This window comes from Muntiacus reevesi, chromosome 6 (assembly GCF_963930625.1).
Source record: "Muntiacus reevesi chromosome 6, mMunRee1.1, whole genome shotgun sequence".
NCBI classification, from domain to species: Eukaryota; Metazoa; Chordata; class Mammalia; order Artiodactyla; family Cervidae; genus Muntiacus; species Muntiacus reevesi.
The window spans coordinates 43,809,883-43,835,528 of NC_089254.1; the positions used below are offsets into that span (position 1 = coordinate 43,809,883).

General features: G+C 40.7%; 2 protein-coding genes across 4 annotated transcripts in view; one reads left to right on the forward strand and one right to left on the reverse strand.

The window, feature by feature from the left end:
• Positions 1-304: 304 nt before the first annotated feature.
• Positions 305-24,518, reverse strand: LOC136170304 (uncharacterized). The gene is made up of 5 exons (XM_065938468.1): positions 24,167-24,518; positions 23,970-24,131; positions 23,523-23,689; positions 23,227-23,282; positions 305-9,912 (listed from the first exon to the last, which is right to left on the reverse strand). Exons 1-5 carry the CDS (start codon positions 24,516-24,518, stop codon positions 9,909-9,911), a joined length of 741 nt encoding a protein of 246 aa, XP_065794540.1. The 3' UTR covers positions 305-9,908.
• KMT2E (lysine methyltransferase 2E (inactive)) overlaps positions 24,208-25,646 on the forward strand; it is a 93,495-nt gene continuing 92,056 nt past the window's right edge. For all 3 annotated transcript variants that reach the window (XM_065938556.1, XM_065938555.1, XM_065938557.1), the window contains exon 1: positions 24,208-24,554. The gene's annotated coding sequence lies outside the window, so the exon portion shown is untranslated. The remainder of the gene's footprint in view (positions 24,555-25,646) is intronic.

The window sequence follows — 25,646 nt, forward strand, 5'->3', positions numbered from 1 at the left end:
AGATTATGAGTCAAGATCAATTACTGTCTTTAAGTATGTTTAGTACTGACTGATCTATTAAGTGTAAAAGATAGCTAGCAATTATTTTGTTCTTAATATGTGCAGGGCATTCATGTTAGCGTTCTTATGATTATCATCCTCATTTTACAGATGAGGAAACTGAAGTGCAGAGATTAAGGAACTAGTTAGCGCAAGGTCACAGCCTAGTGAACGTCATGACTAGGAAATAACATGTAGATGCAGAGTGGGGGGGGTCAGTCTTGGCGCATGTCGGAAAAAAGCAAGATCAGTCACACTGAGAAGGTAGATTGAAATTTAAATTTTATTCTCTTCCAGTTAACAGCTCAGCAAAGATAAACTATGGTTTTGTCATTTAAAAATTGCACTAGAGGGCGCCAAATACACAACTGTGACTTTAGAACTGTTTTGCTAATATAGTTCCCATAGTGCAACAAAACATATAATCAGTAAAGATTCAAGTCAGAAGGCCATCCCAGAAGGAGTGTGATGCAGTTTAGGACAATTAAACAGTTGTATTTCTAGCCCCACAATTAAAAGAGAGGAAAAACCCTCGTGCTTTATATTCAGCAATTTGTTTCTACCTGATACTGATGTTATTCAAAGTGCCTTTCAGCTGAGTTTTCAAATTTCTCTTTGCTCTGCAAGCTGAGTGGTGAAGAGTAACCTGGAAAAGGGTAGGGTAATCTGGATGAAAATAAATTTTTAAAAATTAAACACTGAGATATTTTATTTTTTTTTAATTTATTTAGCAAAGTAAATCATGCATTTTCTTTTTAAAGAAAAGAAATACCCCACCTTACTTCCAAGAGCTTAAAATTAAAAGGAACACCACCCCATTCTTAACCTCAAGAGGCAACATCTTTGAGAGGTAACTCCAGATTCCTAAATAATGTTTGTTTCTATTTCTTGATTTATCAAACTGACATTATTTATCTTTATGGGCTTTCCAGGTGGTGCCAATGGTAAAGAACCTGCCAGCCAATGCAGGTAGAGGTAACAAATGCAGGTTCGATTCCTGGGTTAGAAAGATCTCCTGGAGGAGGGCACAGCAATCCACCCCAGTTTACAAAGTAACTTTTATTTCCCCATATTAAGAGAGGAATAACTCAGCATTGCATAACATTTTTTTACAATAATGAGATTACTTTGTATATGGGATTTTATCAAATTATACATGATGCTCATCCTTCCATGTCATTAAGCACTGAAAGTCATTAAAAAAAAACCAAAAACTGTAGTGTAACTTACATAAAACATGTTCTAAAGTATAAGGAAACTCCATCTCTTTAACCAGCGTGAAGATAAGACCATTTCACTCCACAGTAGGAATTGTGATATTTGAAGATCTTGTCTTAGATATGCAGCAGAGAGAATAGTGTCTGAAGAGGCAAGGACTTAAGAGTCCTGCTGGGAATGCAGAAATCAATCAAAACAAGTTAACAATTCAGCCTAGAAAAATTCTAATTACTCCTCAACATCTCAAGATCAAATGGATCATGAATGAGTTAGTCACAAGTTTGGAGTTTGTCAGTTTTTTGGTGGAAAATAATTTTTGTATGCTTGTAAATTATCACAAGCAGCACAAAAAACTGCTAGCGTCATTAGTGAAACTAACAACAACAACAAAAAATCTAGCATCTTTGTTTAGATCATTTTTCACTACCCGATCTCTAATCTGCACCTGGCTCCAAATGGTAGGGGGCACGAGTTGGGAAGTATTATGGTTTGTTGTCAGTCAGCAGCATAAAATGTACTTGGGAGGAAGCCTATCTACTACTACTAGTACATTTTTTCTCTGAAATAAAAACAGAACGGTGCTACAATCATACCATACCTAAGCTTGTCTACCATCCCTACAAAATACTCATCCGGTACTAAGCTCTGCAATAACGGTCAAGTTGAATACTAACAAACTTCTTCAGAACCAGGAGCTTGAAGGATGCCTGGGAGCTGGTAACATACTAAGAAACACCAGCTCCTTCAGATGGGAGGAGGCATTCCTATGGGGACGGGTAGAAGCCTTACCTAACACAACCAACATATTACTGAACAAATAGATGCTCGATAAATATTTTATATATTTCCTTATTTTTACTTAGCCTTTTTGCTACATATAACTCTATGCCAGGTATGCTAAGGGATTTGTATGTTTTACCTCATTTGATCCATCAACAAATGACTCAGCGACATTCTTTTAAATTTGGACACAGCTGGTAAGCGGTGACAGGGGTCTCAGAATTCAAATACAGATCCTTCCCATGGCAGGGACATTATCGTTCTGGCCTCCTCTAGCAGAGCATAATGCACAGTCATTTCCACTCGGCACGTAGGACAATGTACAGACTGACAGCTACCAGTATTTCCGAAAATGGTTGCGGCCAGGTTCAGTTTGAGCCTTGTGCACAGCGGCAGGTTATAAGATACATTATATACTTTTTGGAAGGAATGAGAAGCTGACCTTAAAGTGTGTGAACTAGGACACTGAACATCGAAAAGGCTAAAGCTCTGGGCCCCAGGGCCCCAGGAAACGCTGGGCGGAAGTGGGCTCGGCCGCGGAGGAAGTGCGTTTTTGAGGCTCCTCCGCGACGACGCGGGCGGGGCGGCAGCTCCAGCCGGGCAGCGTTTGCGCGGCTTGCCCTCTCCTTCGACCCCGTGGAACTGCTGGCTGCCGGCAGCCTGGCAGTCTCGGCGGAGGGGCGGTGGGCCTCTGGAGACACAAGAGCCGCTTTCCGGGGCTAACCCCGGCCCCTCCCCCACCGCGAGGGCGGCGCCCATGTGACGCTGCCAGCGGCCCGGCTACGCCCTTCTCGGCGCGGGCCAGCCGGCTGCCTGGACGAGAGCGCCAGGCCCCGACTCGCTCGGGCAGGTGGCCAAGCCACGAGCTTGCAGCATCTGCTGCGCAGCCACCCACAGTTCCCTCTTCTAGAGGGGGAGCCAGTGTTTGGACGGCTGGGTAAAGTTCACGAGGGCAAATCCCATCCCACCAGGAGCGAGCGAGTTCTGAATGAAGAGAAAGGGGATCTTGGGTGTGTCCACTGTATGATTAAGCCCGTTTATCATATATACAGTGAAAGGGCCTATTTCCACAAAAGGCCAAAACTGGACGACAGAACCTCTCCTTCCTCTTGATTGGCCCGACTTTGAAGAGGGTTAACTTCTGTTAACGTTTCCAACTAAAGTTCCTCACTGTGGCTTCTCACCTCCACTTTGAAGTCAGCTGGTTTCTCCAGGGTCTGTTGAGGGAAGAGGCTGTCCTAAGCTAGAACAGGGTGCTGGGGTAACAGTAGCTTAAGGCCTCATTACTAACGGCTAGTCCGGGGATGGCAGAGAGTCGTGTGTGCACTCTGTATTGCACATTTACAGCATGCTGAGAATTCTTAGGCTTTATGAGGCTTCCCTGGTGGCTCAGATAGTAAAGAATCTGCCTGCAATGCGGAAGACCAGGGTTCAATCCCTGGGTTGGGAAGACCCTGGAGAAGGAAACGGCAACCCACTCCAGTATTCTTGCCCGGAGATCCCATGGACAGAAGAGCCTGGCAGGCTACAGTCCATGGGATCGCAAAGAGGAGGACACGACTGTGCAATTACCACTTCACTTCATGGGGCTGTCAAAAGTCATGGCACAAAATTGGTTAGGAATCTGCCTATTTGGGATCTAGGGGAGTATCTCTGGAAGAAACTGATGTTAAAGGTCATTTTTTTTCTGGGAGCCTGAAACAGTCTTAGCCCAAATAATTTGGTTCCATGAAACGCCATAAGAAAAGGATTCTGATGAACTACTTTAATCCACACTCTGGAGGTGTTTTGAAGCTGTATTCCCTATGTACAAAGATCTTGCTTTTTGCACCTCAATTCTCCTCGACTATTTTCCAGTTAATGGTTGGGTTCACAGATTACAAATCTAACTGTAAAAAGTTCTTTTTAAAGCCTACCAAAGGTTAGCAGTATCAGATTGTTTATGGTAAACCTACTGTGCAGACAAGTAACTTCCTTTTAGATAACCAATTTTCTTAAATATTGCTAATTTCCTTGTTATAATATTTAAACTCATTTGGCCAGGTAAAATCCTTCTCTTCTGCCTCCACAACTAATCTTTGAAAGTGTTTTCATTATTCTCTGACATCCTCAAGTATCTTTTTTTTTTTTTTTTAAAAACATCAAGTTAATCATGCAGTTTTCCTGTTCAAGAAGAAAGAGGAGAGGGACTAGCAAATCTCAGATGTGATGCAATTAATTCATCTGTGTGCAGCTGAAAATAGCAATTTTCTCTCCCTTCTTTCCTCATAGGATTGCACTGTAAATTCACAGCTCCTTTAAAAAACCATGATTGTGCAAACACACTATTTACAACTGTTCAAGCTATAGCCTGTGATATTTGCATTCCTGAAGTCTTATTAAAATATTAATCCGGGTTTCGTAAAACATCTCATAAGTGAGGAGCCTGTATTATGGTATCCTTTCTCATAATTGTATTTTAAGAGACAAACTCTTCATTGAAATTTAGTACCTCAAAAAAGGTTAAATTTTCTCAAGTATACCTTTTCAAAATACAGGACTGATTTGATTTTAACTTAGTGGGTTGTCAAAAACAGGCACCACAGTTAATTCTGCTATAGGTTGACCCAGAATCCCCAATTTAAGTACTACTGGCTTAAAAAGCAAATACATCATGGTTGCTTGGAATCATTTCTCAGGTTAATCTCAAGCTATCCGTATTTTATATAATCAGGTAGAAAATATCTATGGAGGCATGACAGTCACCAAACAGTAATTTATGCGAAACTGCAAATTTGCTTTGGAATTCTTGAAGTTCTGTCCTATTATAGGAAAGGAACACAGCCAAATAAAATGTGCTGGATGGAAATGTGGCCTTTTTATAGAAAAACCAGTTTGTACAAATGCTTTGTTATTTATTCAAGATGTTTTAGGCTCAGAGATAATGTATGCCAAGTTTATTAAACTAATTTAAGCTCTCTTTCACCTATTTATGATTAAAATGTACAATTCTTTATTACTTTATTGCCAACCAAGGGCCTGGGGTTGGGGGAAAGCACTGAAGTGGACCAAGCCTTTGCAGGTCAAGGACCTGAATTAAGCTGTGAAATAAAAGGTCCTGTACCACAGCCACACCTTGCCAAATACTTGGTAAAATTAGTGATGCACCGGGAAGACCCAGAGGGATCGGGTAGAGAGGGAGGGGGGAGGGGGGATCGGGATGGGGAATACATGTAAATCCATGGCTGATTCATGTCAATGTATGACAAAACCCACTACAATATTGTAAAGTAATTAGCCTCCAACTAATAAAAAATAAATGGGAAAAAAAATAAAAGTGACGAGCCAGTGACTATAAACACTGTATTCAAGCTGTCTCACTTCTGGGCCCTTAGAAGAAATAAATATGTCTCTCTTTGCCAAAAAAAAAAAGAATTAGTCAGGTAAATCCACTGAGACACTTCTCAAAGATATCAGACAGATGCTGCTGCTTTTATAGCTGTGTCCATCTGTGACAAGCGGCTACAGCGTTCTTGATACTACCAGTCCTCAACCCAGTGGGACCTTGTACTAAGATCAGTGCCACAAGGTAGAAGAACATGCAATATGATCATATTTGCTACTTCCTAAACAAGTATGAGAATATACTTGCTAAGTTTGTATATTGCCAACAAGTGCTAAATTATTCTGCAAAACGAAAGATGACTTAGAGGAAGACATTATTAGAAAGACAGGGCACCTGGAAAATCAGCAGCAGAAAGAAAGCAAGCTTAGGAGAAACATTACGGTACTGTACACTTTAAAAATTTAAGATAACAGACCTCATGTATGTATTTTACAATCAGAAGAAATCTTATAGGGTAATTTTTGCAGTTTCAACTCCTTACTCAGTCCCCCCTGTGAAACTGTCAGTATATATTATGTATTAATGCCTCATGAAGTAAATTCAATTCTCTTATTGGTGAATGTGATTAAGTGCACAGTTCTGTCTTAAATTTTAATATGTCAGAGGCTGCCCAAGGCAGGCAATTACCCATAGGATGTATAAGAATTGGTGACCAATTTTTAAGATCATTACAGCTTTGTTAATTGCTTTATAAAATGCCCAACACTTCACTGAAGAGTCTATCATTTCAAAAGAATTTCTTGACAATGCTTACTAAAATTCAATTAACTTTATTAGTAGTCTGTCAAGTAATAAAGTATTCATAGTAATCTGTGGTTCCACTGCACTAAAACTTTTACTTGGTTAGTGCCATATTTGAAGGTTACTTTCCTAATGAGAAGACAAATAATTGTTTTCCATTTATTAATGTCACCTATCCCATTAATTAATTATTTTTGAATACTGAGCATGATTCAGGCCCTGACTCACAAATTTCCTTAACGCATTAGTTTGTTTCATTTTAAAATACGGGTAGTGCCAACACTATACTTCTCTTGTGGCTCAGCGGTAAAGAATATGCCTGCAATGATGGAGATGCAGGTCTAATCCCTGAGGCGGGAAGATCCCCTAGACAAGGAAATGGCAACCCACTCCAGTGTTCTTCCCTGGGAAATCCCATGGAGAGAGGAGTCCGGTGTGCTACAGTCCACAGGGTTGCAACAGAGTCAGACTCGACTGACTGACTAAACAACAACAACATACTTCAGAGAATGCTGTTGTATGACCAACTACACAGCACTCGGCAGAGGACTAAGTAAAACCCCTACCCCTACACAAGAAGTACATACTGTGTGTGCATACTTCCTATATTTTCTTCCTATATGTCACTAAGATATAGGGTATAAAGCATTATACTAATAATTTAAATATATTAATAACATTTTTAAAATATTATAAATTCATTTTAATCATAGCATATTATTCCATCTACTGGCTCAGACACAGGGTATATAATTATTTGCCTATTCCTTAGTCATTTCTTGGTATGTGTAGTCTGACCTGGCTAACCTGGCTTCCTTTTCCGTGTACCAACTGATCCCTTGATGACCAGCAGGCTCTCTGGCTTACCGGTTACCATTTGAGCATTATTTGTTTTCAGAAGTCTTAAGTTCAGAATACTTTAACTGCTCTAGTTCAGGAATCCACAATCTTTTCTTTTTTTCTTCTTTATAGGGGGGTCACAAAGGAAATATTTTAGGCTTTTCAAACCACAGTCTCAGTCAAATGGGGTCTCCCCACCCCCACAATAACACTTCAGAAATATAAACAACGTTCTTAACTCCTCAGCTATAAAGACACAGGCAGTGCTGGGCAGTGGTGACTATAGTTTGCCTAGTCTTACTCTAGTCCTTAATGGGATAAAGGGTAGATAAACTTCAACTTCATGCAAGCACAGTGCTGGCTGAATATTTATTTCAACATGGTCTTCATCATAATGCTTTCTGGCACCTGAAAATATCACCAAGTGCTTGTTTGGTCAATTAACATAGCATGTATTAAAACATACTCACACTTTAGGGAAAAAGAAATTCAATGATTATGAAGAAATAACTCAGATTTAAGTTGAATGTAATGTGTACAATTATATACTATGTGTATAATTTTAGTTTTACAAGTAACATCTTTTATCTCAAACAGCTTCTGAAACTTGCTGTAATTCTAGTAAGTAACATAATAGAAGTTATTTTTTGAATATTCCCAAAGACAGAGGATGAGATGGCTGGATGGCACCACCGACTCGATGGACATGAGTTTGAGTGGACTCTGGGAGTTGGTCAGGGAGGCCTGGCGTGCTGCGATTCATGGGGTCGCAAAGAGTCAGACAGGAGTTTGAGTGGACTCTGGGAGTTGGTCAGGGAGGCCTGGCGTGCTGCGATTCATGGGGTCGCAAAGAGTTGGACACGACTGAGCGACTGAACTGAACTGAAAGATTTTAAAATAACATTAAAAAAAAAATTGAGGTTAAATTTCTCCAGTAGTTCTTGCTTACTTGGTTAGTCTACTTACAAGTGAGTTACATGTCCAAATAACTTTTGCTGTTTGCCACCTACCTATCCAGTTCCTCATTTTACTCATCATGTTTTGTGGGACAGAACCAATTTGGAATAATGTATTCAGTTCCAGAGGTGCAGAGGAAAAAAAAGCTGACCACAGAGATGTCCAGTATCACTGAGGCTGTTTAAACAGAAGCCAGTCACTTGCTGGGCAAACTAATGTATGCATAAAGAGGCAGGGAGAGGTACCACTGTATATTGGACGTTTTCGGACTGATCTGAATTCTGTCAGTCTCTGCTAACATCTGCTATGCCTATGCTGCATGGAGCAGGACTGACCACTGGGATAGCCCACAGATGTACCTACTCTCATATACAGTGTTTGAGAGGAATTTACAATGTGTTCTTGTTCATGTATTTGGCACTTTTGTAAACTCAGTCATCTTCTTAAGACCAGTAACTCCATCCTTCTTTCTGCCTTTTGGTGCTTGTATGGCACATTCCTTTTAACTGCAGCAACTCACAAATTCCCTCACTGCCTCTTTAACAGGAATAATGCTCAACATAGTGGAATGTTGGAAGGACTCAATTCCACACCTCATTTGTCCCTTCAGACTTGAATTTATTAGGCAGGATGTGTTGGAATATACTCATCTGAAAAAAAATTTCTTTCCTTCTCACCCCACAAAATATCTTATCCATACATTCTAAATGCATTTATGTCATCTTGCTTTTCAAGTTGAAGAATCCCGTAATTAATGACATGACCACTTAGGTTTCCCATTTGAGGCAAATCTATGCCTTAATTTGGGGGGAAAAAAAAGTTAAAAAATTCAATTAAGTGAGATATACACACTACTTTATAGAAAATAGATAATGAAGACCAGGGCATCCTATTCAACACTCTGTAATGACCTATATGTGGAAAGAATTTTAAAAAGATTGATATATGTGTATTTACAACTGATTCACTTTGTAGTACACCTGAAACTAATATATTGCAAATCAACTATACTCCAATAAAAGTTAATTACAAATCAAAAAGAAATAAGTGAGGGTAAGATAAGGAGTAACTATGACTCTTTAAGATAGCCAAATGCCTCATCATCTAAACAGTGATGCCTATGAATGTAACTCCCACTGTCCCTACCCAGTATCCATTGAAACACTGCCAAGGCAATTAGTTTGGCACAATCAGCAGGCAAAGACCACCTTGAGCCTAATTCTGATCTAGAGTAAGTTAAATTTACATTTTCTATTCCAGATTAATCCTCTGGACAACATGGTGACCATATCAAGACTAAAAGATATGTCAGCATTCTCAGAAACAGCCTTCCTCTCTCCCCCTTACACACACACCCACACACAATGTTTATTACCAGCTTGATGGAAGCATAAACTCTTGGTATACTATTTACTATATTTTCATATCTATCTATCTATATATCTTCATATGCTGTATTAAGGATTTGCCCACGTCATTTGTAGTTCTTTATATTTAGCATTTATAAATAACTTAAGTCAAAAGAATACTAATTTAACAATCTAAATCTAAGATCAAAAAACTTGTTCTTGTTAATAAGCAAATTGGTATCTTTTGGACTGAAGACAGAGTAACCAAGGTGTATTTGAAAAAAAAGTTCATTTATCAGTTTATGAAGAAAAGACACATTATTATCTCTTTAGTCAGTAATTTCCTTCAAGGAGGTTATTATACAGGAAGTCTAATAGTGTGCATAAAGCTGCCTGGTGAACATGATACATGTGGAATTATATGATGAGAATATTTACTGGTATTGGGGCTGGATTTTTTATGTTGAAGTGGGTCCTTAAGTCCTAACTCATGATATCTAAAGTTTTTAAAATCTACTACTCTTAAGTTACTAATATTAAATGAAAGGATGCTTCTTTCTGCTCTTGAGTTGCACTTCTGGGATTTCAAGTTCCTGCTTTTACCTTTAAGAGAAAACAGTAACCTTGGTTGAAAGATCATTGTCTAAATATCTCCGAAAAGTTAGTTGTAAAAGTAGTAGGATGAAATGTCACTATGTTTAAAATAACAGCTGATTAGCTCCTCCCCATTTAAAATGCTCCTGTATATTAAAAGAGTATATAAATAAGGTATTTTTCACAAAAAACCTAAGCACTAATAAAAGACAGACTGATTCCAGGCTAACAAGACTTGACCCTTATCTACTACAGAAAAAAGTCCATCAGAACATTATGATTTTTTTAGGAAACAAATTATGTCTCTATTCTGAAGAAATCTCCAAGAAGAAACTAAACGGTTCGTGCCAATAGTACCCCCAGGCTTCTTAGGTTGGAGGTACAATAAAGCTCTCCAAAAAAGAAATAGGGAATGGGAAACAACTGTTGGCACTGTAGCTTTTAGACACATTTTAGTGGAATGCTTCCTTCCATGTAAGTGTTTATCAAACTGGTATCTGCATGGCAAGTGCCTGAGCATGAGAAGTTTCTGCAAAATGCAGACTCCTGGGTCACACTAAGGACTTCAGCAACTGTGGTTCTTATGGAATTGCTACATTCTAAGAAAATTACGAATGATACATAATAACCTGTTTGGGGGAACTGGGGTGGAGTCCTGGAATGTATAGTTAGTTAGCGTCCCAGATAATTAGAGTAGTCAAACTAGCTTGGGAACTACTGACATGCAACATTTTAACATGTCTGTAGTAGAGAAGCTAATTTTTTTAAGTTTTTTTTTTTTTTTTAAAAGGCTTGGTAGCCATGAGTATGACCATGGGCATTAAGAATTTGTCTTCAATGAAAAATCAATTAAGTTGTTAGAAATGGGTGACCAACCTTATGTCTGCTCTGAATTAAATGTGTGATATTTCTACCAGTTTTCATGTAGCACTTTCACCTAACAGTTTGGAAAAGAAGGAAAAGAATTTGTCAGGATCTGTATAACAGAATGTATCACCTTATAAAAATGTTACAAATCTTAGAATTTATTTTTAACAGTGCCAAACCTGCCTGAAGATTATAAAATTGCTTGTGTTGTGGAAGGGACTGGTCAACACATTACTAGATTCAACTTTATAAAAATGAATATCAACAATATCATGTTGATTGTAAACTATTAAGAATTCAGACTAAGGATCCTTCTGTGCAGAGACAAACATGTACTTTTTTATCAAAGCCATTTTGGGATGTTTAGTCCCTAGGACTGTTGCTGCCTATTGGTAAGCATTTATGATCTCCATTCATTATTTGTGGGACCATCCCTATTCTTTTGAAATGAGATACCAGAATCTAGTCCTGAAATTTTATCCTGTTAATAGGGCTGTTGATCAGTTTAGAAAAGTTTGCAATGGAAAGACTCTTTTTTCTAATGTAATGAAGCAAAAGTATCTGTACAGTTATCTTATTATTATTATGCTATGGAAAGGCAAGTTTAACCTGAAAAATAAGAATTTATAACCAAATACCAGAGGTTGGACAGGAATTTTCAATTTGATCAACACAATTGAACACTTTTTTTGAGGAGGCTTTTATGTGCAATGGACAAAAAGTACTAGGAAAGATAGAACTGATGTTCAATTATTCATCCACCTCCACCCCCAAATAGAGTGGCTTTGCTCTTGGGCACGACCATTACCATTTTCCTAGCTTTTAACTACAAAAATTCATCTTTACTTCTCTTCACAATTAAAGTTCAGGAGCTATTTTGCAGTTTCATACTCACAACAAAGAGAGAAGAGACCTAAGTAATTAAACATTTACTTGAGCACTTACTATGCCCTGGGAATTAATGCAGGGACTATGTATTTATCTGAGACAGACAATGCAAGTTAAACACGGCCCTTCAAGGGCTCACATTCTAGCAGGGTGTGGAGATTCTAAACAATTATAACAAACTGCTATGATATTAACAGAACTGGGTAAAGGGCACATGGATTTCAGTTAACAACAGACTTCTGGGAGAGCACCAGAGAAAGCTTGAGAGAGAAAAGGACACTTGAACTGAAGGATGCATTTAGAACGGGGTAGAGGAGGAATATTCCATGAAGAGATGATACAAAAGAAAGGTTTGACAGAACAAGTTTGGAGAACTGAAAGCAGTAATATGGGTGGGAGCAAAAGGAAAAGCAACTGGATCTTTGGAAAAAAGGGAGAAGCCACCAAGTCACAGAGTTCCTTCCTTTATGCCACTCTAGGAGCATGGATTCCTTTAAAGCATTTCAAGTAAGATCAGACTCACATTTTAGTAAAATCACTTTGAAGGATGTTAGATGGATTAGAAGGGGCAAGATTAAAGCCAGAGTAAGCTATGTCACTACACAGTTTTATATATACTCATTTATTTGACGGATATTTAGGGTAGGCTACTCTATGCCAGTTCTGAGCTAAAATAGTGGCAATGGTTACAAAGACAAGGGGAGGCGAACCAAAAAATAATGGACATACTTATGGACATAAGACACCAAATGTTGAAATGAGAGATGGTTCCTGGGTTTTGACAAGTTGTAGATCATACTGTTTGCATCATATTTCTAAAGATAATATACAAGCATTTTGCCTTGTCACTACAAACTAGAACTCTGAAGAAAAATGCTTTCTGGGAATACTTGTCTGTTGCAGAAAATTCATCTGTAAGCATACAACCCAGAGAGAACCAGTGAAACCATTATACTTTATTTCCTTTACCCTCATTTCTGTGAAAGCACACACAATATACAAATGCCCTATGAACTATAAATTTTCACGTTTTTGTTACCTTTTCTTTGTAGTATACAATGCTCTGAAATGGATTCTTTAATTTTATAATCCTTTTACACATTTGTCTACTTCCAGGATCGACTTGTCACAAAATGAGAGCTGAGATAACATGAATGATTCACAAATAATAATCCCAAATGAATTGTGGATCATTTTTCATTATTCCACAGCAAAAAGAGAGTAAGAACAATGCAGCAAGTTTTTCAGGCTTCCCTGGTGGCTCAGTGGTAAAGAATCTGCCTGCAACCCAGGAGACCTGAGTGTGATCCGTGTCGGGAAGATGCCCTGGAGGAGGGAATGGCATCCCACTCCAGTATTCTTGGCTAGAGAATCCCATGGATAGAGGAGCCTGGCGGGCTGCAGTCCACAGTGTCACACAGAGTTGGACAGACTGAAGGGACTAAGCAGCAGCAGTTAAGTTTTTCAAAGTAACAGTTTCTAAAATCAAGAGACCCTGTCCTTATTTGCTGTTAGTAACTATTTTTGAAATACATGTCAATGTATGACAAAACCCACTGCAATGTTGTGAAGTAATTAGCCTCCAGCTAATAAAAATAAATGAAAAAAAAAAAGAAAGAAAAATGACAGTGTTGCTATTTAGACAACTAAATCTAGCAACTCTATAGTGTATTTGATTAGGCCTAAACCCCTGCCTATATGCAGGTCAGGAAGCAACAGTTAGAACTGGCCATGGAACAACAGACTGGTTCCAAATAGGACAAGGAGTACGTCAAGGCTGTATATTGTCACCCTGCTTATTTAACTTATATGCAGAGTACATCATGAGAAGTGCTGGGCTGCAAGAAGCACAAGCTGGAATCAAGATTGCTGGGAGAAGTATTAAGAACCTTAGATATGCAGATGACACCACCCTTATGGAAGAAAGTGAAGAGGAACTAAAAAGCCTCTTGATGCAAGTGAAAGAGAAGAGTGAAAAAGCTGGCTTCAAGCTCAACATTCAGAAAACGGAAGATCATGGCATCTGGTCCCATCACTTCATGGGAAACAGATGGGAAAACAGTGGAAACAGTGTCAGACTTTATTTTTTGGGCTCTAAAATCACTGCAGATGATGACTGCAGCCATGAAATTAAAAGACGCTTACTCCTTGGAAGGAAAGTTATGACCAACCTAGACAGCATATTAAAAAGAAAAGACATTACTTTGCCAACTAAGGTCTGTCTAGTCAAGGCTATGGTTTTTCCAGTGGTCATGTATGGATGTGAGAGTTGGACTGTGAAGAAAGCTGAGCGCTGAAGAATTGATGCTTTTGAACTGTCTTTAGAGTCCCTTGGACTGCAAGAAGAGCCAACCAGTCCATCCTAAAGATCAGTCCTGGGTGTTCATTGGAAGGACTGATGCTGAAGCTGAAACTCCAATACTTTGGCCACCTCATGCAAAGAGCTGACTCATTGGAAAAGACCCTGATGCTGGGAGGGATTGGGGGCAGGAGAAGGGGATGACAGAGGATGAGATGGCTGGATGGCATCACCAACTCGACGGACATGAGTTTGAGTAAACTCCGGGAGTTGGTGATGGACACGAAGGCCTGGCGTGCTGTGATTCATGGGGTTGCAAAGAGTCAGACATGACTGAGCGACTGAACTGAACTGAAACCCCTGCCAGCTAGTTCTTTTTAGTCTGTCTCTCATACATACCGAATTGAATTGCTGCGTTCTACCAAAAATCCCTACAAATTTCATGATTATTTTGCTTTGTTGATTCATATCTTAGAGATTTATGGACACACATTGATCTGTCCTAAATTTTGTTATCCTGTCTTCAAAACAAAGACTCTGTTAGGCTCCTATAAGACATTAGACCTAGACTATGAGGCAGAAGTCCTTCATTTAGAACAAATCTAACCAGCTTGCTGGGAAGCTATCTAGTTGCTCACTGCTACTAATATATAAGGGAGTTACCCATGTATCTCTACAAAGATAGTTTATTATGACTAATAATTACCCTGTTCTTGTAAGTACCTTTCTTCCAAGTAGCTTAACAACTTTGGGTACACAATGCCTCTTTGATGCATAGTAACAGAATGAGTAAGCAAGGATGTAAGTTCTGCCAGTGAGAGGGAGAGGCTGCAAGGGAATGAATAATTAAACTCTAAACAGTGAAACTACTTTCAAGTTCATGCTTTAAGTCAAAATAGCCTGTGATGTCAAAACTCTTCCTTATGCTCTCAATCTAAAGAGGACCAATACCTTAACACATTTACCTTCACCTGATCATTCTGGGGCCCCAAGTTCTAAGAAGTTTGCTGGTCTGGCTCTAATTACTGAGTTCTAAAATACCAAATTTTATGACTGATATGAAGATCTTCTTTTCACTAAGAATTCCTTTCCAAAGAATGAAATTAAAAATCCACATATGAATGCTTAACTATCCTCTTCCATCTTCTAAGCCTTACCTCATTTGATTTTATAATCTGATTCCTTCATTTTACATTGCTGATTCATTTCAGAATGATTATATTTTAATTTCACACAAATTATGCTATTTCACAAAAATGCATAGCAAGGAAAAAACTGCATTTACAAATGTAACATTTATTCCAGTAGGAACGTATGATTTGTTTTACTGTTTGAAAAATGGAAGACATAACCTAAGTATTGTTTATTACTAGTATTTTTGGAACACATGATGGCAAGGGCTGGTGGGAGAAAAAAAGGTTATGCATAGAAAAGCAAGCAGTCACTTCACTTCCACAAATAGTTGATTTTACTAAGTACCTGGTTCAGAAAACGTAGCCATTCGTTCAAAGAATTTACCTTAAAAAATTTTTTCACTTTGCTCTAAGTCTCCAATTAAATTCCGGTCAGAATTTAGACCTTATCCCTGAACATAATTTGATAATTCCCATTTGGCTGATAAAAAAAGGTAGGGATACACAGAAATAACTATGCCATAGCTATTATAGTTTCATAATCATGAAATTTTGATTTTCATGACATAAACCTCTGCTTCTTTCAATGTTTTGTTTTTTATTTCAGAGAAGCTATTTGGACCTAAAGCTATGAATAAGGAAGTAATCTACTACCGAACTTCAATTAAAGCTCAGTTTACTCTGTAACTTAATGTGAGGAAATTTTAAGAAAGTCTTAATCTCCCCATCAATTTAACTGGTCATCTTTACAGAGGCTGAGGGCTTCAAGAATACCAAAGTTTGACTTGTTATATTATTTCTTGCCTACAGAGGTAAGGATAAATTTAGATCACACTGATACACATATTTCAACAGTATACATTGTTACATTAACTATAGAAACCACAATTAATCAAGTGAGTAATCAAGAGGGAAGTCTGGAGAATACAAAAGAGGAAAAAAGAGGGAAGAGAGCAAGAATGGGAACCAAAAATTAAGTGTCTACTCTTATGTTAATGATCACGTAGGAGCAAGACAAAGATACATAAAATACTGAAAACAAACATGAATGACTTTAACGTAAGCACTAACTGATTAGGATTCACTTAAAAATTAAGGAAAAAAGAAAACATGATCAAATTTGGTCATACCTAGAAAAATGAAGTACTTAAATCCAAGTTATCTTGATGGATATCTCCTCACTTGTAAAAAGACAATCAAAACCAAGTCTCTATCACTAAAAACTAATTTCTGTAAGACACAGCACAAAGGCAAAGATAACACTAGTTCACGTGACAGATTAAGCACAGCTGTCCCTCCATATCCTTGCCCCACAGATGTCAAGATCCCTTATAAATGGTATTCATTCTCAGCTTGTTCTGATGTTTAGCTACTTGTGAACATTTACAAATTATGACTCTGGTATCTAAAATGTTACATGACAGACTCTTTACTGAATGTCCAGTTTTCAATTTGGAGTTAGTGAGCAATATCTGGGTCCCTGTGAAGTCCCTGAGGACCTCTGTGAGACAAGTCAGTAATTTCCCTCTTTGAAACTATTTCCTCAAAATAAAAGAGAAAGGAGAATGGCTTGAGCTTCACTGATAAAATGACTCTAGATTTAAAAAAATAATCTGGTTCCAGTCCACCCTCTTTTTCAGTCTCATCTCTCAGTGTACTTCATGTAAGACTAGTCAGACAGGTTTCTTATACTTAAAACATATTTTCTTTACTCTTGTTCTTTGCCTTTGCACATAAAGCCATACTGATTGCAAATGCATTGTTTCACTGCTCCTACCCTATCCACTATTGAAATCCACATTGTCCCTCCTAGTTCAAAAATTCGATCTCCTCTACAAAGCACATTACCTATTAATTGGGGCTCCTGGTTGAATGCTTACAATACAAACCTACAAGGTTTAATCCCGAAGCATTAGTTGCTCAGCTGTCTCCGACTCTTTGGCACCCCATGGACTGTAGCCCACCAGGCTCCTCTATCCATGGAATTCCCCAGGCAAGAATATTGGAGTGGGTTGTCATGCCCTTCTCTGGAGGATCTTCCCAACCCAGGGACTGAACCCGGGTCTCCTACATTGCAGGCAGATTCTTTACCATCTGAGTCACTGGGGAAGCCCAAACCCAAGCCAGATTATAAATTAATAGAATACAGACTAGTCCTATTCTATGCTTAGTCGCTCAGTCGTGTCCGACTCTTTATGACCCCATGGACTGCAGCCTGCCAGGCTTCTCTGTCCATGGGGATTCTCCAGGCAAGGATACTGAAGTGGGTTGCCATGCCCTCCTCCAGGGGATGTTCCCAACCCTGTGATCGAACCCAGGTCTCCCACATTGCAGGCGGATTCTTTACTAACTGAGCCACCAGGGAAACCCTAGCTTGTACAAACAGGTACAAATATTTCAGTGAAGAGGACAAGGTGGCAGAGAGCAGACTTGAGGACTAAAAACACTGGCAAAATAGGTGATAAATGGATGGGTGGGTGGGAGAACCCCAAAAGTTTTGTAACATGATGGTATAGAATGAACCAGAACATTTTCCATCCATTTATATATCCAACTGACTTGCTATCATTACCATAAACACATGTTATGGCAAAATGTTCAGGCAGTTAGCATCAGAGCACATTATGTTATTCCTGAAACAAAACTGAGTGCCTGTTATATGCCAGGAACTCTGCACTTTAGCTACAAAGATGAGACACTGCCTACCAATATTTCATAAACTATAACGGAAAAAGAAGAACATGAACAGGACAGTGTGACAGACACAGAATTAACAAAGAAAAGGGAATATCTCATTTTCTGGAGATAAACAGGAGACAGATGAAGGACGTTGCATGCCATAGGGTGTGTTGTAGCTTGATCCTCAAATGTGGCAAACTAATTGAGTGTTTTACGCAAAAAAGACTGATTGGAAAAATGTTTGATTATATAAATTTACCTAGAAGGGGAGAACCATTAAAAGGAAACAAAAGGAGAAAAGCTAAGAGAAAAAAGGTCATTTTTGAATTTGTTTAGAGACGTGTGAGATATTTAGCAGTTCCAATTGAGTTCAGAGACGATTCTGGAGTTCATCAATAGGTAAAAGGGTGGGAATTGATTGTGTAAAGGTGATTCAATGGACATGAATTTAAGCAAACTATGGGAGATAGTGGAGGCCAGAGGAGCCTGGTGTGCTACAGTCCAAGGGGCCGCAGAGTTGGACACAACTTAGCAACTAAACAACAAAAGGTGATTGTGGACTTAACACTGGGAAACAAGCAGCAGGAAAAAGCAATGAATAAAAACAGGAAGGACATGAGTAGCAACTAGCAAAGGGAATTAGCATATAGACCAAGGAGTTTTGAAGAGGTATATTCTAAGGAATCACATACTATAGGTTATATAACACCACCCACATCTGGAGCACATAATAAAGAACTTTCACAAAATATTATAAATGCAAACAGTTGTATATAGTGTTTTCTTATCTCCTAAGATAAAACTTACCTAAAAGGCTGAGTTTGTGGAGAAAAGGAACTAGTTAACTTTTAGTCATTTAAAGTTCAAAGATGGTACAAGTGAACCCCTGACCTCTATGTTATGGGTAAAATATCTCTTCAGTCATATATAATTTTTCAAAGGAGTTTATCTTGTCAACGGAACTGAAAAATATAAGAGCTAGGAATTATCTTCCATGTTTCCATGTATCTTAAATATGGTGTGAAAAGTATTAGTCATCGTGTCCACCTCTTTGTGACTCCATGGACTGTAGCCCACCCGGTTCCTCTGTCCATGGAACTCTCCAGGTAAGAATCTTGGAGTGGGTGGCCATTCCCTTCTCCAAGGTATCTTTCCAACCCAGGGACTGAACCTGGATGGGAGCATCCATCTGAGCCACCAGGGAAGCCCTAAATATGTTAGGAATGTAAATTATTTGATTGAACTTAGAGCTAGATTTCCAGTCTGTCCCAAGAACAAAGCAATTGCAGAGAGAAAACCATAATATGGTTTTAAATCTAAGATACAAATATTAGCGTACTTTGAGAGGGTACTTCCCTGGTGGTTCATCTGGTGGAGCATCCACCTGCAATGCAAGAGACCTGGGTTGAGCACTGGGTAGTGATCCCTTGGAGAAGGAAATGGCAACCCACTCCAGTATTCTTGCTGGGAAATCCCATGGACAGAGGAGCCTGACAAGTTCATGTGAATCCATGGAGTCACAAGAGTCAGACACAACTTAGTGACTAAACTACCATCACCTTTAAAAATAAATACTTTTGAGGATAATATATATTAAAGTGAAATAATCGCTATAAATAAATTATAATATAACTTGGTTTAATTTTCAGTTTTATGAAATACCGTTTACCCTGGGTCCATAACCAAATTACTTTTAATAGAACCAGCACCATATAAAAGATTGTTTACTGAAGGTACATTCTGTACCTCAAAAACACAATGTTGACCATGTCCTTTTCTGTTAAGTTGTAAGCATATAATAAAGGAGAAACAAAAAACCCCAAACCCAGTTTTCTTTTGTAAGAAATATACGTGCAAGGTCAACACTGAAGCAAGCAGAATTTATGGCAAACATAAGCACTAAAGAAAAAAATGGCATTAAAAAAAGGCATAAAATACTTTTCCTAGATCACTCAGAGAAGGTGGGGTCTGTAAGTTTTTGCTATTTCCTATTTGCCTCATGTAGATAGAAGAACACGATTTTTCTAGTTTTCAGGTGAAATCCTGTATTTACAGATGTTTCAAACTTGAACTAAACATAAACAAGTCAACAGGGAAGAGACTATGGACCTGATCTTTTTCAATAGCAGAGAGCAGGTAACTTTCTTTTAGATACTTAGAGGAACAGACTTATTAACTCTCCTTAAGAGAAAAACATCAATTTGACCTAAGGTATCCACAACCCTGCAAAGTTTTTTTGACCAACACTTGCAAATACGAATTTTAGTGCTAACACATTTTTGCCCAGGGAGAATAAGATAGCACTTAATCTGTGCCCACCCACCCCCAGGAAGTTAAACTAAGCAAACTGTGTATGTTGTTTAACTATAATATTTTAAGGTGTATTTAATGGTTTCAATTCAGTTCTCAGATATAAATCTTTTCATTCTGCATTTAAAGGCCATTAAAATCAGGGAGAGGTGAAGCAGAGGAGTTTTATATAAAAACAAAATCTACTGAAAGTCACATGTAATTAAGATGAATTCTTTTTTTACTATGAATTTAGTTTCAGCAAATGTCAAAAAATAAAGTTAACAGACGACTATTCAAAAATCCCCCCGAAAGCTTTAAGACAGAAGAGTTATCAGTGTTTATGCTAAAAGCTCAAATTTGATTTCCTGCAGGGCTTTATTTTACATACCATTTTAATAAGCCCTATTATTGGGATGCCAACCTTATAATATATAAAACACATGTAGCTGCTAGTGGCTGACACAGTAACATAAAATGACAAGTGACAAAAACAAAAGGGCAGTACTTACTGGGTTGTCTATATCAGAGCAAGCAGTACTACATGATAAGCCCCAAATATATCAAGGGACTAGAAAACCCAAATAATTTCTGGTGTTCAGATATCGTTGAAGTTTGTAGGTTAAAATGTCCATTAATAGGTGAGAATATGAACGTTAAAAAATACTAAGGCCATTTGCTGTTTTCCCATCTTTGTGGGGGCAGCACTATCTCTGTCCCATTAGCAGCCTCCCCTCCCCATCTCACACATGAAAGGGGAGGAAACCTTGCTGCTGAGCATCATCAGCCCTTTACCTCTACTCAAACTCTGAGGGTCAAAAGAGGGCTTTTTGTTTGTGGCTTGTTGATTTAGTCTAAAAGCTACAGTTTGGGATCAAGTACCAAGTATAGTTTTTTTTTTTTTTAATGAGTTCAGGAAGCCTGTTAGTTGTGTGGAACTCTTTGCAACCCTCAGGAAGCCTGTGGCCCCTGGTAAACCTGAACACTGCATCTGCAGCTCTGAGATGAAAATTTGGATGTTTCATTAGAGAATGGGCACAAATGAAATTGTTGAGGGAGAACATAAAATGCAAGAAGGTAGACAAAGACAAGTAACTGCAAGTACTATTTCAAGAGTCACAGGAAAATAAAGAAAAATTAGAGCTAAATATGTTCATGGATTTGGCAATCAGGAACAGTGAGGACACAAACGGATTAAAAGCACAAGGATTTTGTTCCATTAGCTTGCAATATGGCCTGTTTTCCTTATTAAGGCACAGTGAAGTTATAACATTTTGAAAATTACATTTAAATCTACTGACTTCATATTTACTCCCTCTTTTCTAAGCCAGAAGAAAATTCCTTTAAGGGGAATGAGACACTTACTTATATGTAATATAGATCCCTGAAATTACTCAAGAATTCTTATAGGAAAAAAGCCCAATTTATATTGAGTGGACAAAAACGTTTAATTTTAAAATCTTTGTACTAAAGAATTAAAAATTCAATCTTGTTTTCAAACTACCAAGTCTACAACTAAGACTAAGGAAATAGCTCAACCTTGGCTCCAGGTTAAACTTATCTTTGTAGGACCAACAAACATTCTCACAGCACCAAATAGAGATATTCAGTAAAAAAGCAAGTCAGGTTTTAGATGGGAGTCTTTGTTGAATAACTCCCAGCTCTCACTCAACACCACCCAAGGTGAGAAGCCCTTTTTCTTCTCTAGTTCAGTTAATGGCTGCTATACTACTTTGGCAAGTGGGAACAATAAAAAAATAAAATTCGACTTCCCTACTTAATCTGCTAATATTGACCATAAGAACTTTTGAACTGCTGGAAATCTTCACCTAGCAAAGTTTCAAATACTAAAATTGAAATTCGTACTTATACAAAAGTGATTTAAAGATGCAAGTTTTAATATTTCATAATGGTGCAGGAATCTTAATGAATAACAGTTACCAAAAATGATTACAATTTCATTTTTATTTTTAAAAACCACAGTTAAGAAGACAACAGAAAAACAACAGGAGACCAAGAATACTGAAAACACCCTTACTTCATGTATATTACAATACTAGCAGTTTTTATTCTGTATTACTAATTACGCCTAAATTTAAAAAAAATTCAGATAGGATTTAACATTCTTGTAGGATATACAGAGAGGGAGAAAACGGGAAGAAAGTAAATACAGATAGAAGCGACAAGTTTGAAAAGGGCCCTCAAACTTCAGATGGTATACTCCTTGATTTCTTTTTAACATTCAGGAAATTATACGTGTTCCTGGGTATGTATCATCACGCTTTTTACACTTGATTCCAAACTTAAAGATTATTTTGCTATTCGAACCTGGAAACTTAAGTTTTCTCAGAAATTAATCGATATTCCTCGGCGCTGTGGCCCAGCAGCTAGACTCTTTACTTAGTCCAGTGGCCTTTCCCGACTCGTGGCTGATTCCAGCTCCCACATTAGGGACCTGCCACCTTACGTAAGTATACTTCATAAGGAGAAAGGCAGATAAGAAATAGGGCGACAAGCCTTTCCTTTCACCAACAGCTGTCACAGCCCCATCAGGAGCGTCCCTCGGGGGGCTTTCCCCAGCGAGCCGCAGCAGTTAAGCAGTATGGGGGAGGGGAAGCGCCTCAGTCAACTCTTCCTCTTCAGGCCGCCGCCGCCGACCGCACCACAGACTACTCCGCCCCAGCCCTTTCCCCTCCCCCGCCCCCGCCTGGGTCTGAGCCAAACCCCACAGGAATGCAGCCCGGTCACATGCGCTGCGGCGACGGTGGACGTGCCTCTCCCCCCGCGCCCCAAGGAGACCCAGCGCCATCTTGCCCTGACGCAGTTACTAAAGTCACGGGAGAATTTGTTTCCTCGTCCGCGCCAGCGCCCCAAAGTTTCGCAGAGGCCGAGCCGGTGCCCTCACCTCGCGCAGGGACAGGAGAAAATAGTCAAGGAAGAGCCTTTAGATTCCCTTCGCCACGGCTTGTGTTCCGAATCGGCCGCGGCAGCAACGAACACCATCGTCACTCTCCCTCTCGGCCTTTGCAACAGCCTCCCCCTACGGCTCTGGCCCCACCCGCTGCTGCAGCATGAGGTCACTGCTAGCCAATCAGGACGCGCTCGACAGAACACATCAGACTCTGATTGGCTGCATGGACCACCTCTGCCTCTCCCCACCCCGCTTACCGAGCGCTCCGGGTCGCGGAGGAGAAAGACGGAAACCGCCATTTCGGGGAAAGACCCTGAAAACAGGAACCGCAATCACCGTGTCATTTTACTGGGGAAACCCTTTATTCTTTGGCCTTCCCTTTTGTTCTTCGATAACCGTCTGTCTGACCCTCCCCCGTTTAGTCAACTGCCATCTAAAGGAATTCCCGATCCCCTCCCCGCACATTATCCCGCGGCGGGGAAATCGTTCCCCCGGGCCAAAGAAGGAGGAGGTAGCGACGGCAACTGCACCGACGGCAACGACAGCTTTTTACCCCGATACACGGTGGCAGGGAGGCGGTGCTGACGGTGGCTGTATTTTTCCAGCTGCTTCTCCCCCCGACCTCTTCCGTTTCTCGCTCCTCCATCGAGACGGCGCTGGACTCAACAGCTCCGCTTTTATCCGGTGCTCGGAGCCTGCGCACTGAAGCCGCCTCAGCCCCTAGTGGGCGTCGAGTGACACCCTAACCGAGTTCACCCCGCTCCGGAGGCCAGACTGGGGAGGGGGGGCGGGGGGGAGGAAAGAACAGGACAGAGGTGGTTTTGGGAGTGGGAGAAAGTGCTTGCGGGGAGGGTGGGGGGGGGGGTCTTTCCAAGGCCTACAGTCATCATCCTTCCACCCAGTAGTGTCGCGCCCAAGCTCACCCATATCCAGACTTGAGGGCTACTCAGGGAAAGGGGATAAAGAATCAATCCCATCAAATACCGAAACTTTCCCAAACCTTCGGTGAATTGTTGAATGCATCTGTTGTGAAATAGACGGAGATTCTGTCGACCGCTCTGCCTCCAGTTGGCTGTCTCCGAGCCTCCGTGGAGAGGCAACGACGGGCGGCAGCCCATAAGCAAAATGGCGGCGGGCAGCTTCGTCCCCTCCCCCTCTGCCCCTGCGGAGCGGGGCGGGCGGGCCCCGTGCACTCGCCGCCGCCGCGGCCGCCGCCGCCGCCGCCGCGGCCGCCGCCGTCAGCCGCCATTTTCCCAGAGCGAGAGGCAGTGACACTGAGCGGGCGCAGGGGGCTGAGTCGGAGACGGTACCTGAGTTCGGAAGCGGCAAATAGAGGGGGCATAGACACTCTAAGCAGCCTCGCCGTAGCCTCTGCGTTCCTGCTGACTGTCTCTGCCCCCTCCCCTACTCCTCGGTTGCTGGCGAAGAGGCTGAGCGCTGCTGTTTGGGGAGGGGGTGTGTAGAGCCGGCTCCTGTGTCTGCAGTGGCTGCTGTCGGGGGATCGTCTGACCGCGGAGGTGTGGAGAGACTCCTTGGGGGTCGAGCACATAACGGGGTTCGGGTGTCTGGTGTGTGAACATCACAGGTCAGTGCCTGTCGTCTCCTTGGGAGTTCCTGGGGTTTGCACCGGGGCGGAGGGACGTGTGTTTCCAGGGGGAGGGGGCTTTCTCATCTTTATCCTTACGGTGTGGAGGAGTCGACGTTGACTCAGGTGTCTTGGCGGGGGCTGGACGTTGCTTGTTTGATTCGAATATATCCTTTTTCCTCCTTTTCACTAGGAAGGGAGCATTATGGCGGGTTTTAGGGTTGGGGAAGGGGAAACTGGCAGTTAAACCCCCTTGAGAGTGGGAGTTAGGGAGGGGGCGCACCCGTCGCCGGCAGCGGGTTAGAGCCGCTTGGGTAAGGAGGTAGGTTTGTGACTGTTAGTAGGGTTTGTGTCGAAGTGGTCCCAGGAGCTGCCAGCTCTCTCCCTTTCCTCTATCGCATCTTGTTCAGGTGCTGGGAACCCGTATAGGCCCCATTTTCTTCTGCTGCTTCCATTTGTCGCCTGGCAGTCTCTGGTTTAATTTTCTCGTAAATACGAAGAGGGTGGAAAGAACGCCTTGGGTATATCCCTTTGTGGGAGAACGAGTCACCTCCTCATCCTCTCCGGGAGAGGGTAAACCCGCCCCTGAGGTGGTCACCCCAGCACCCAGCCGTCTCAGGCTGCCCCCCCGCCCCCTCCCCGCTTGCATTATCGTCACCCTTTACTGTAGCGGAGGCTTAGAAGCCACAATATGGCACATTTGAGGAAAGCTGATTTTGACCAAGGGATTGGCACAAACACTGTGGCAGCAGACACAGAAGAGAAACAAACGGTTCACTGTGCTAAACAGGGGAGGAGGAGAGAGCAAACAATCCGGAGGGCTCTCTCCATCGGCCTTAGCTCCTTAAAGATGCATTCTTGCTGGACTGTGTCTTACGAACGACACAGTTTAAAGTCAAGGGGGAAATCGCTATAGTTAGCTTTAGAGTAAGCCCCGTTTTGCCCGTTTCCCCTCACCTTTTAGAGATGTGAATAACATAAGGTGTTCGGAGTTCTGGAGACCTTGGAGAGAATTAAGTGCGGTGCATTCAGCTCTAGGCTGGAGACATCAATACCTAATTGGAAAACAGTCAGTTTTTTTCCTTTAATCTC

Coding starts and splice junctions, on each gene's coding strand:
- LOC136170304 (XM_065938468.1), bottom strand. CDS start 24,518: ATGTGCTCGACCCCCAAGGAGTCTCTCCACACCTCCGCGGTCAGACGA. Junction 24,132..24,166: donor CGGCGGCGGCCGCGGCGGCG/GCGAGTGCACGG, acceptor CCCGCTCCGCAG/GGGCAGAGGGGGAGGGGACG. Junction 23,690..23,969: donor CATTCAACAATTCACCGAAG/GTTTGGGAAAGT, acceptor GACGCCCACTAG/GGGCTGAGGCGGCTTCAGTG.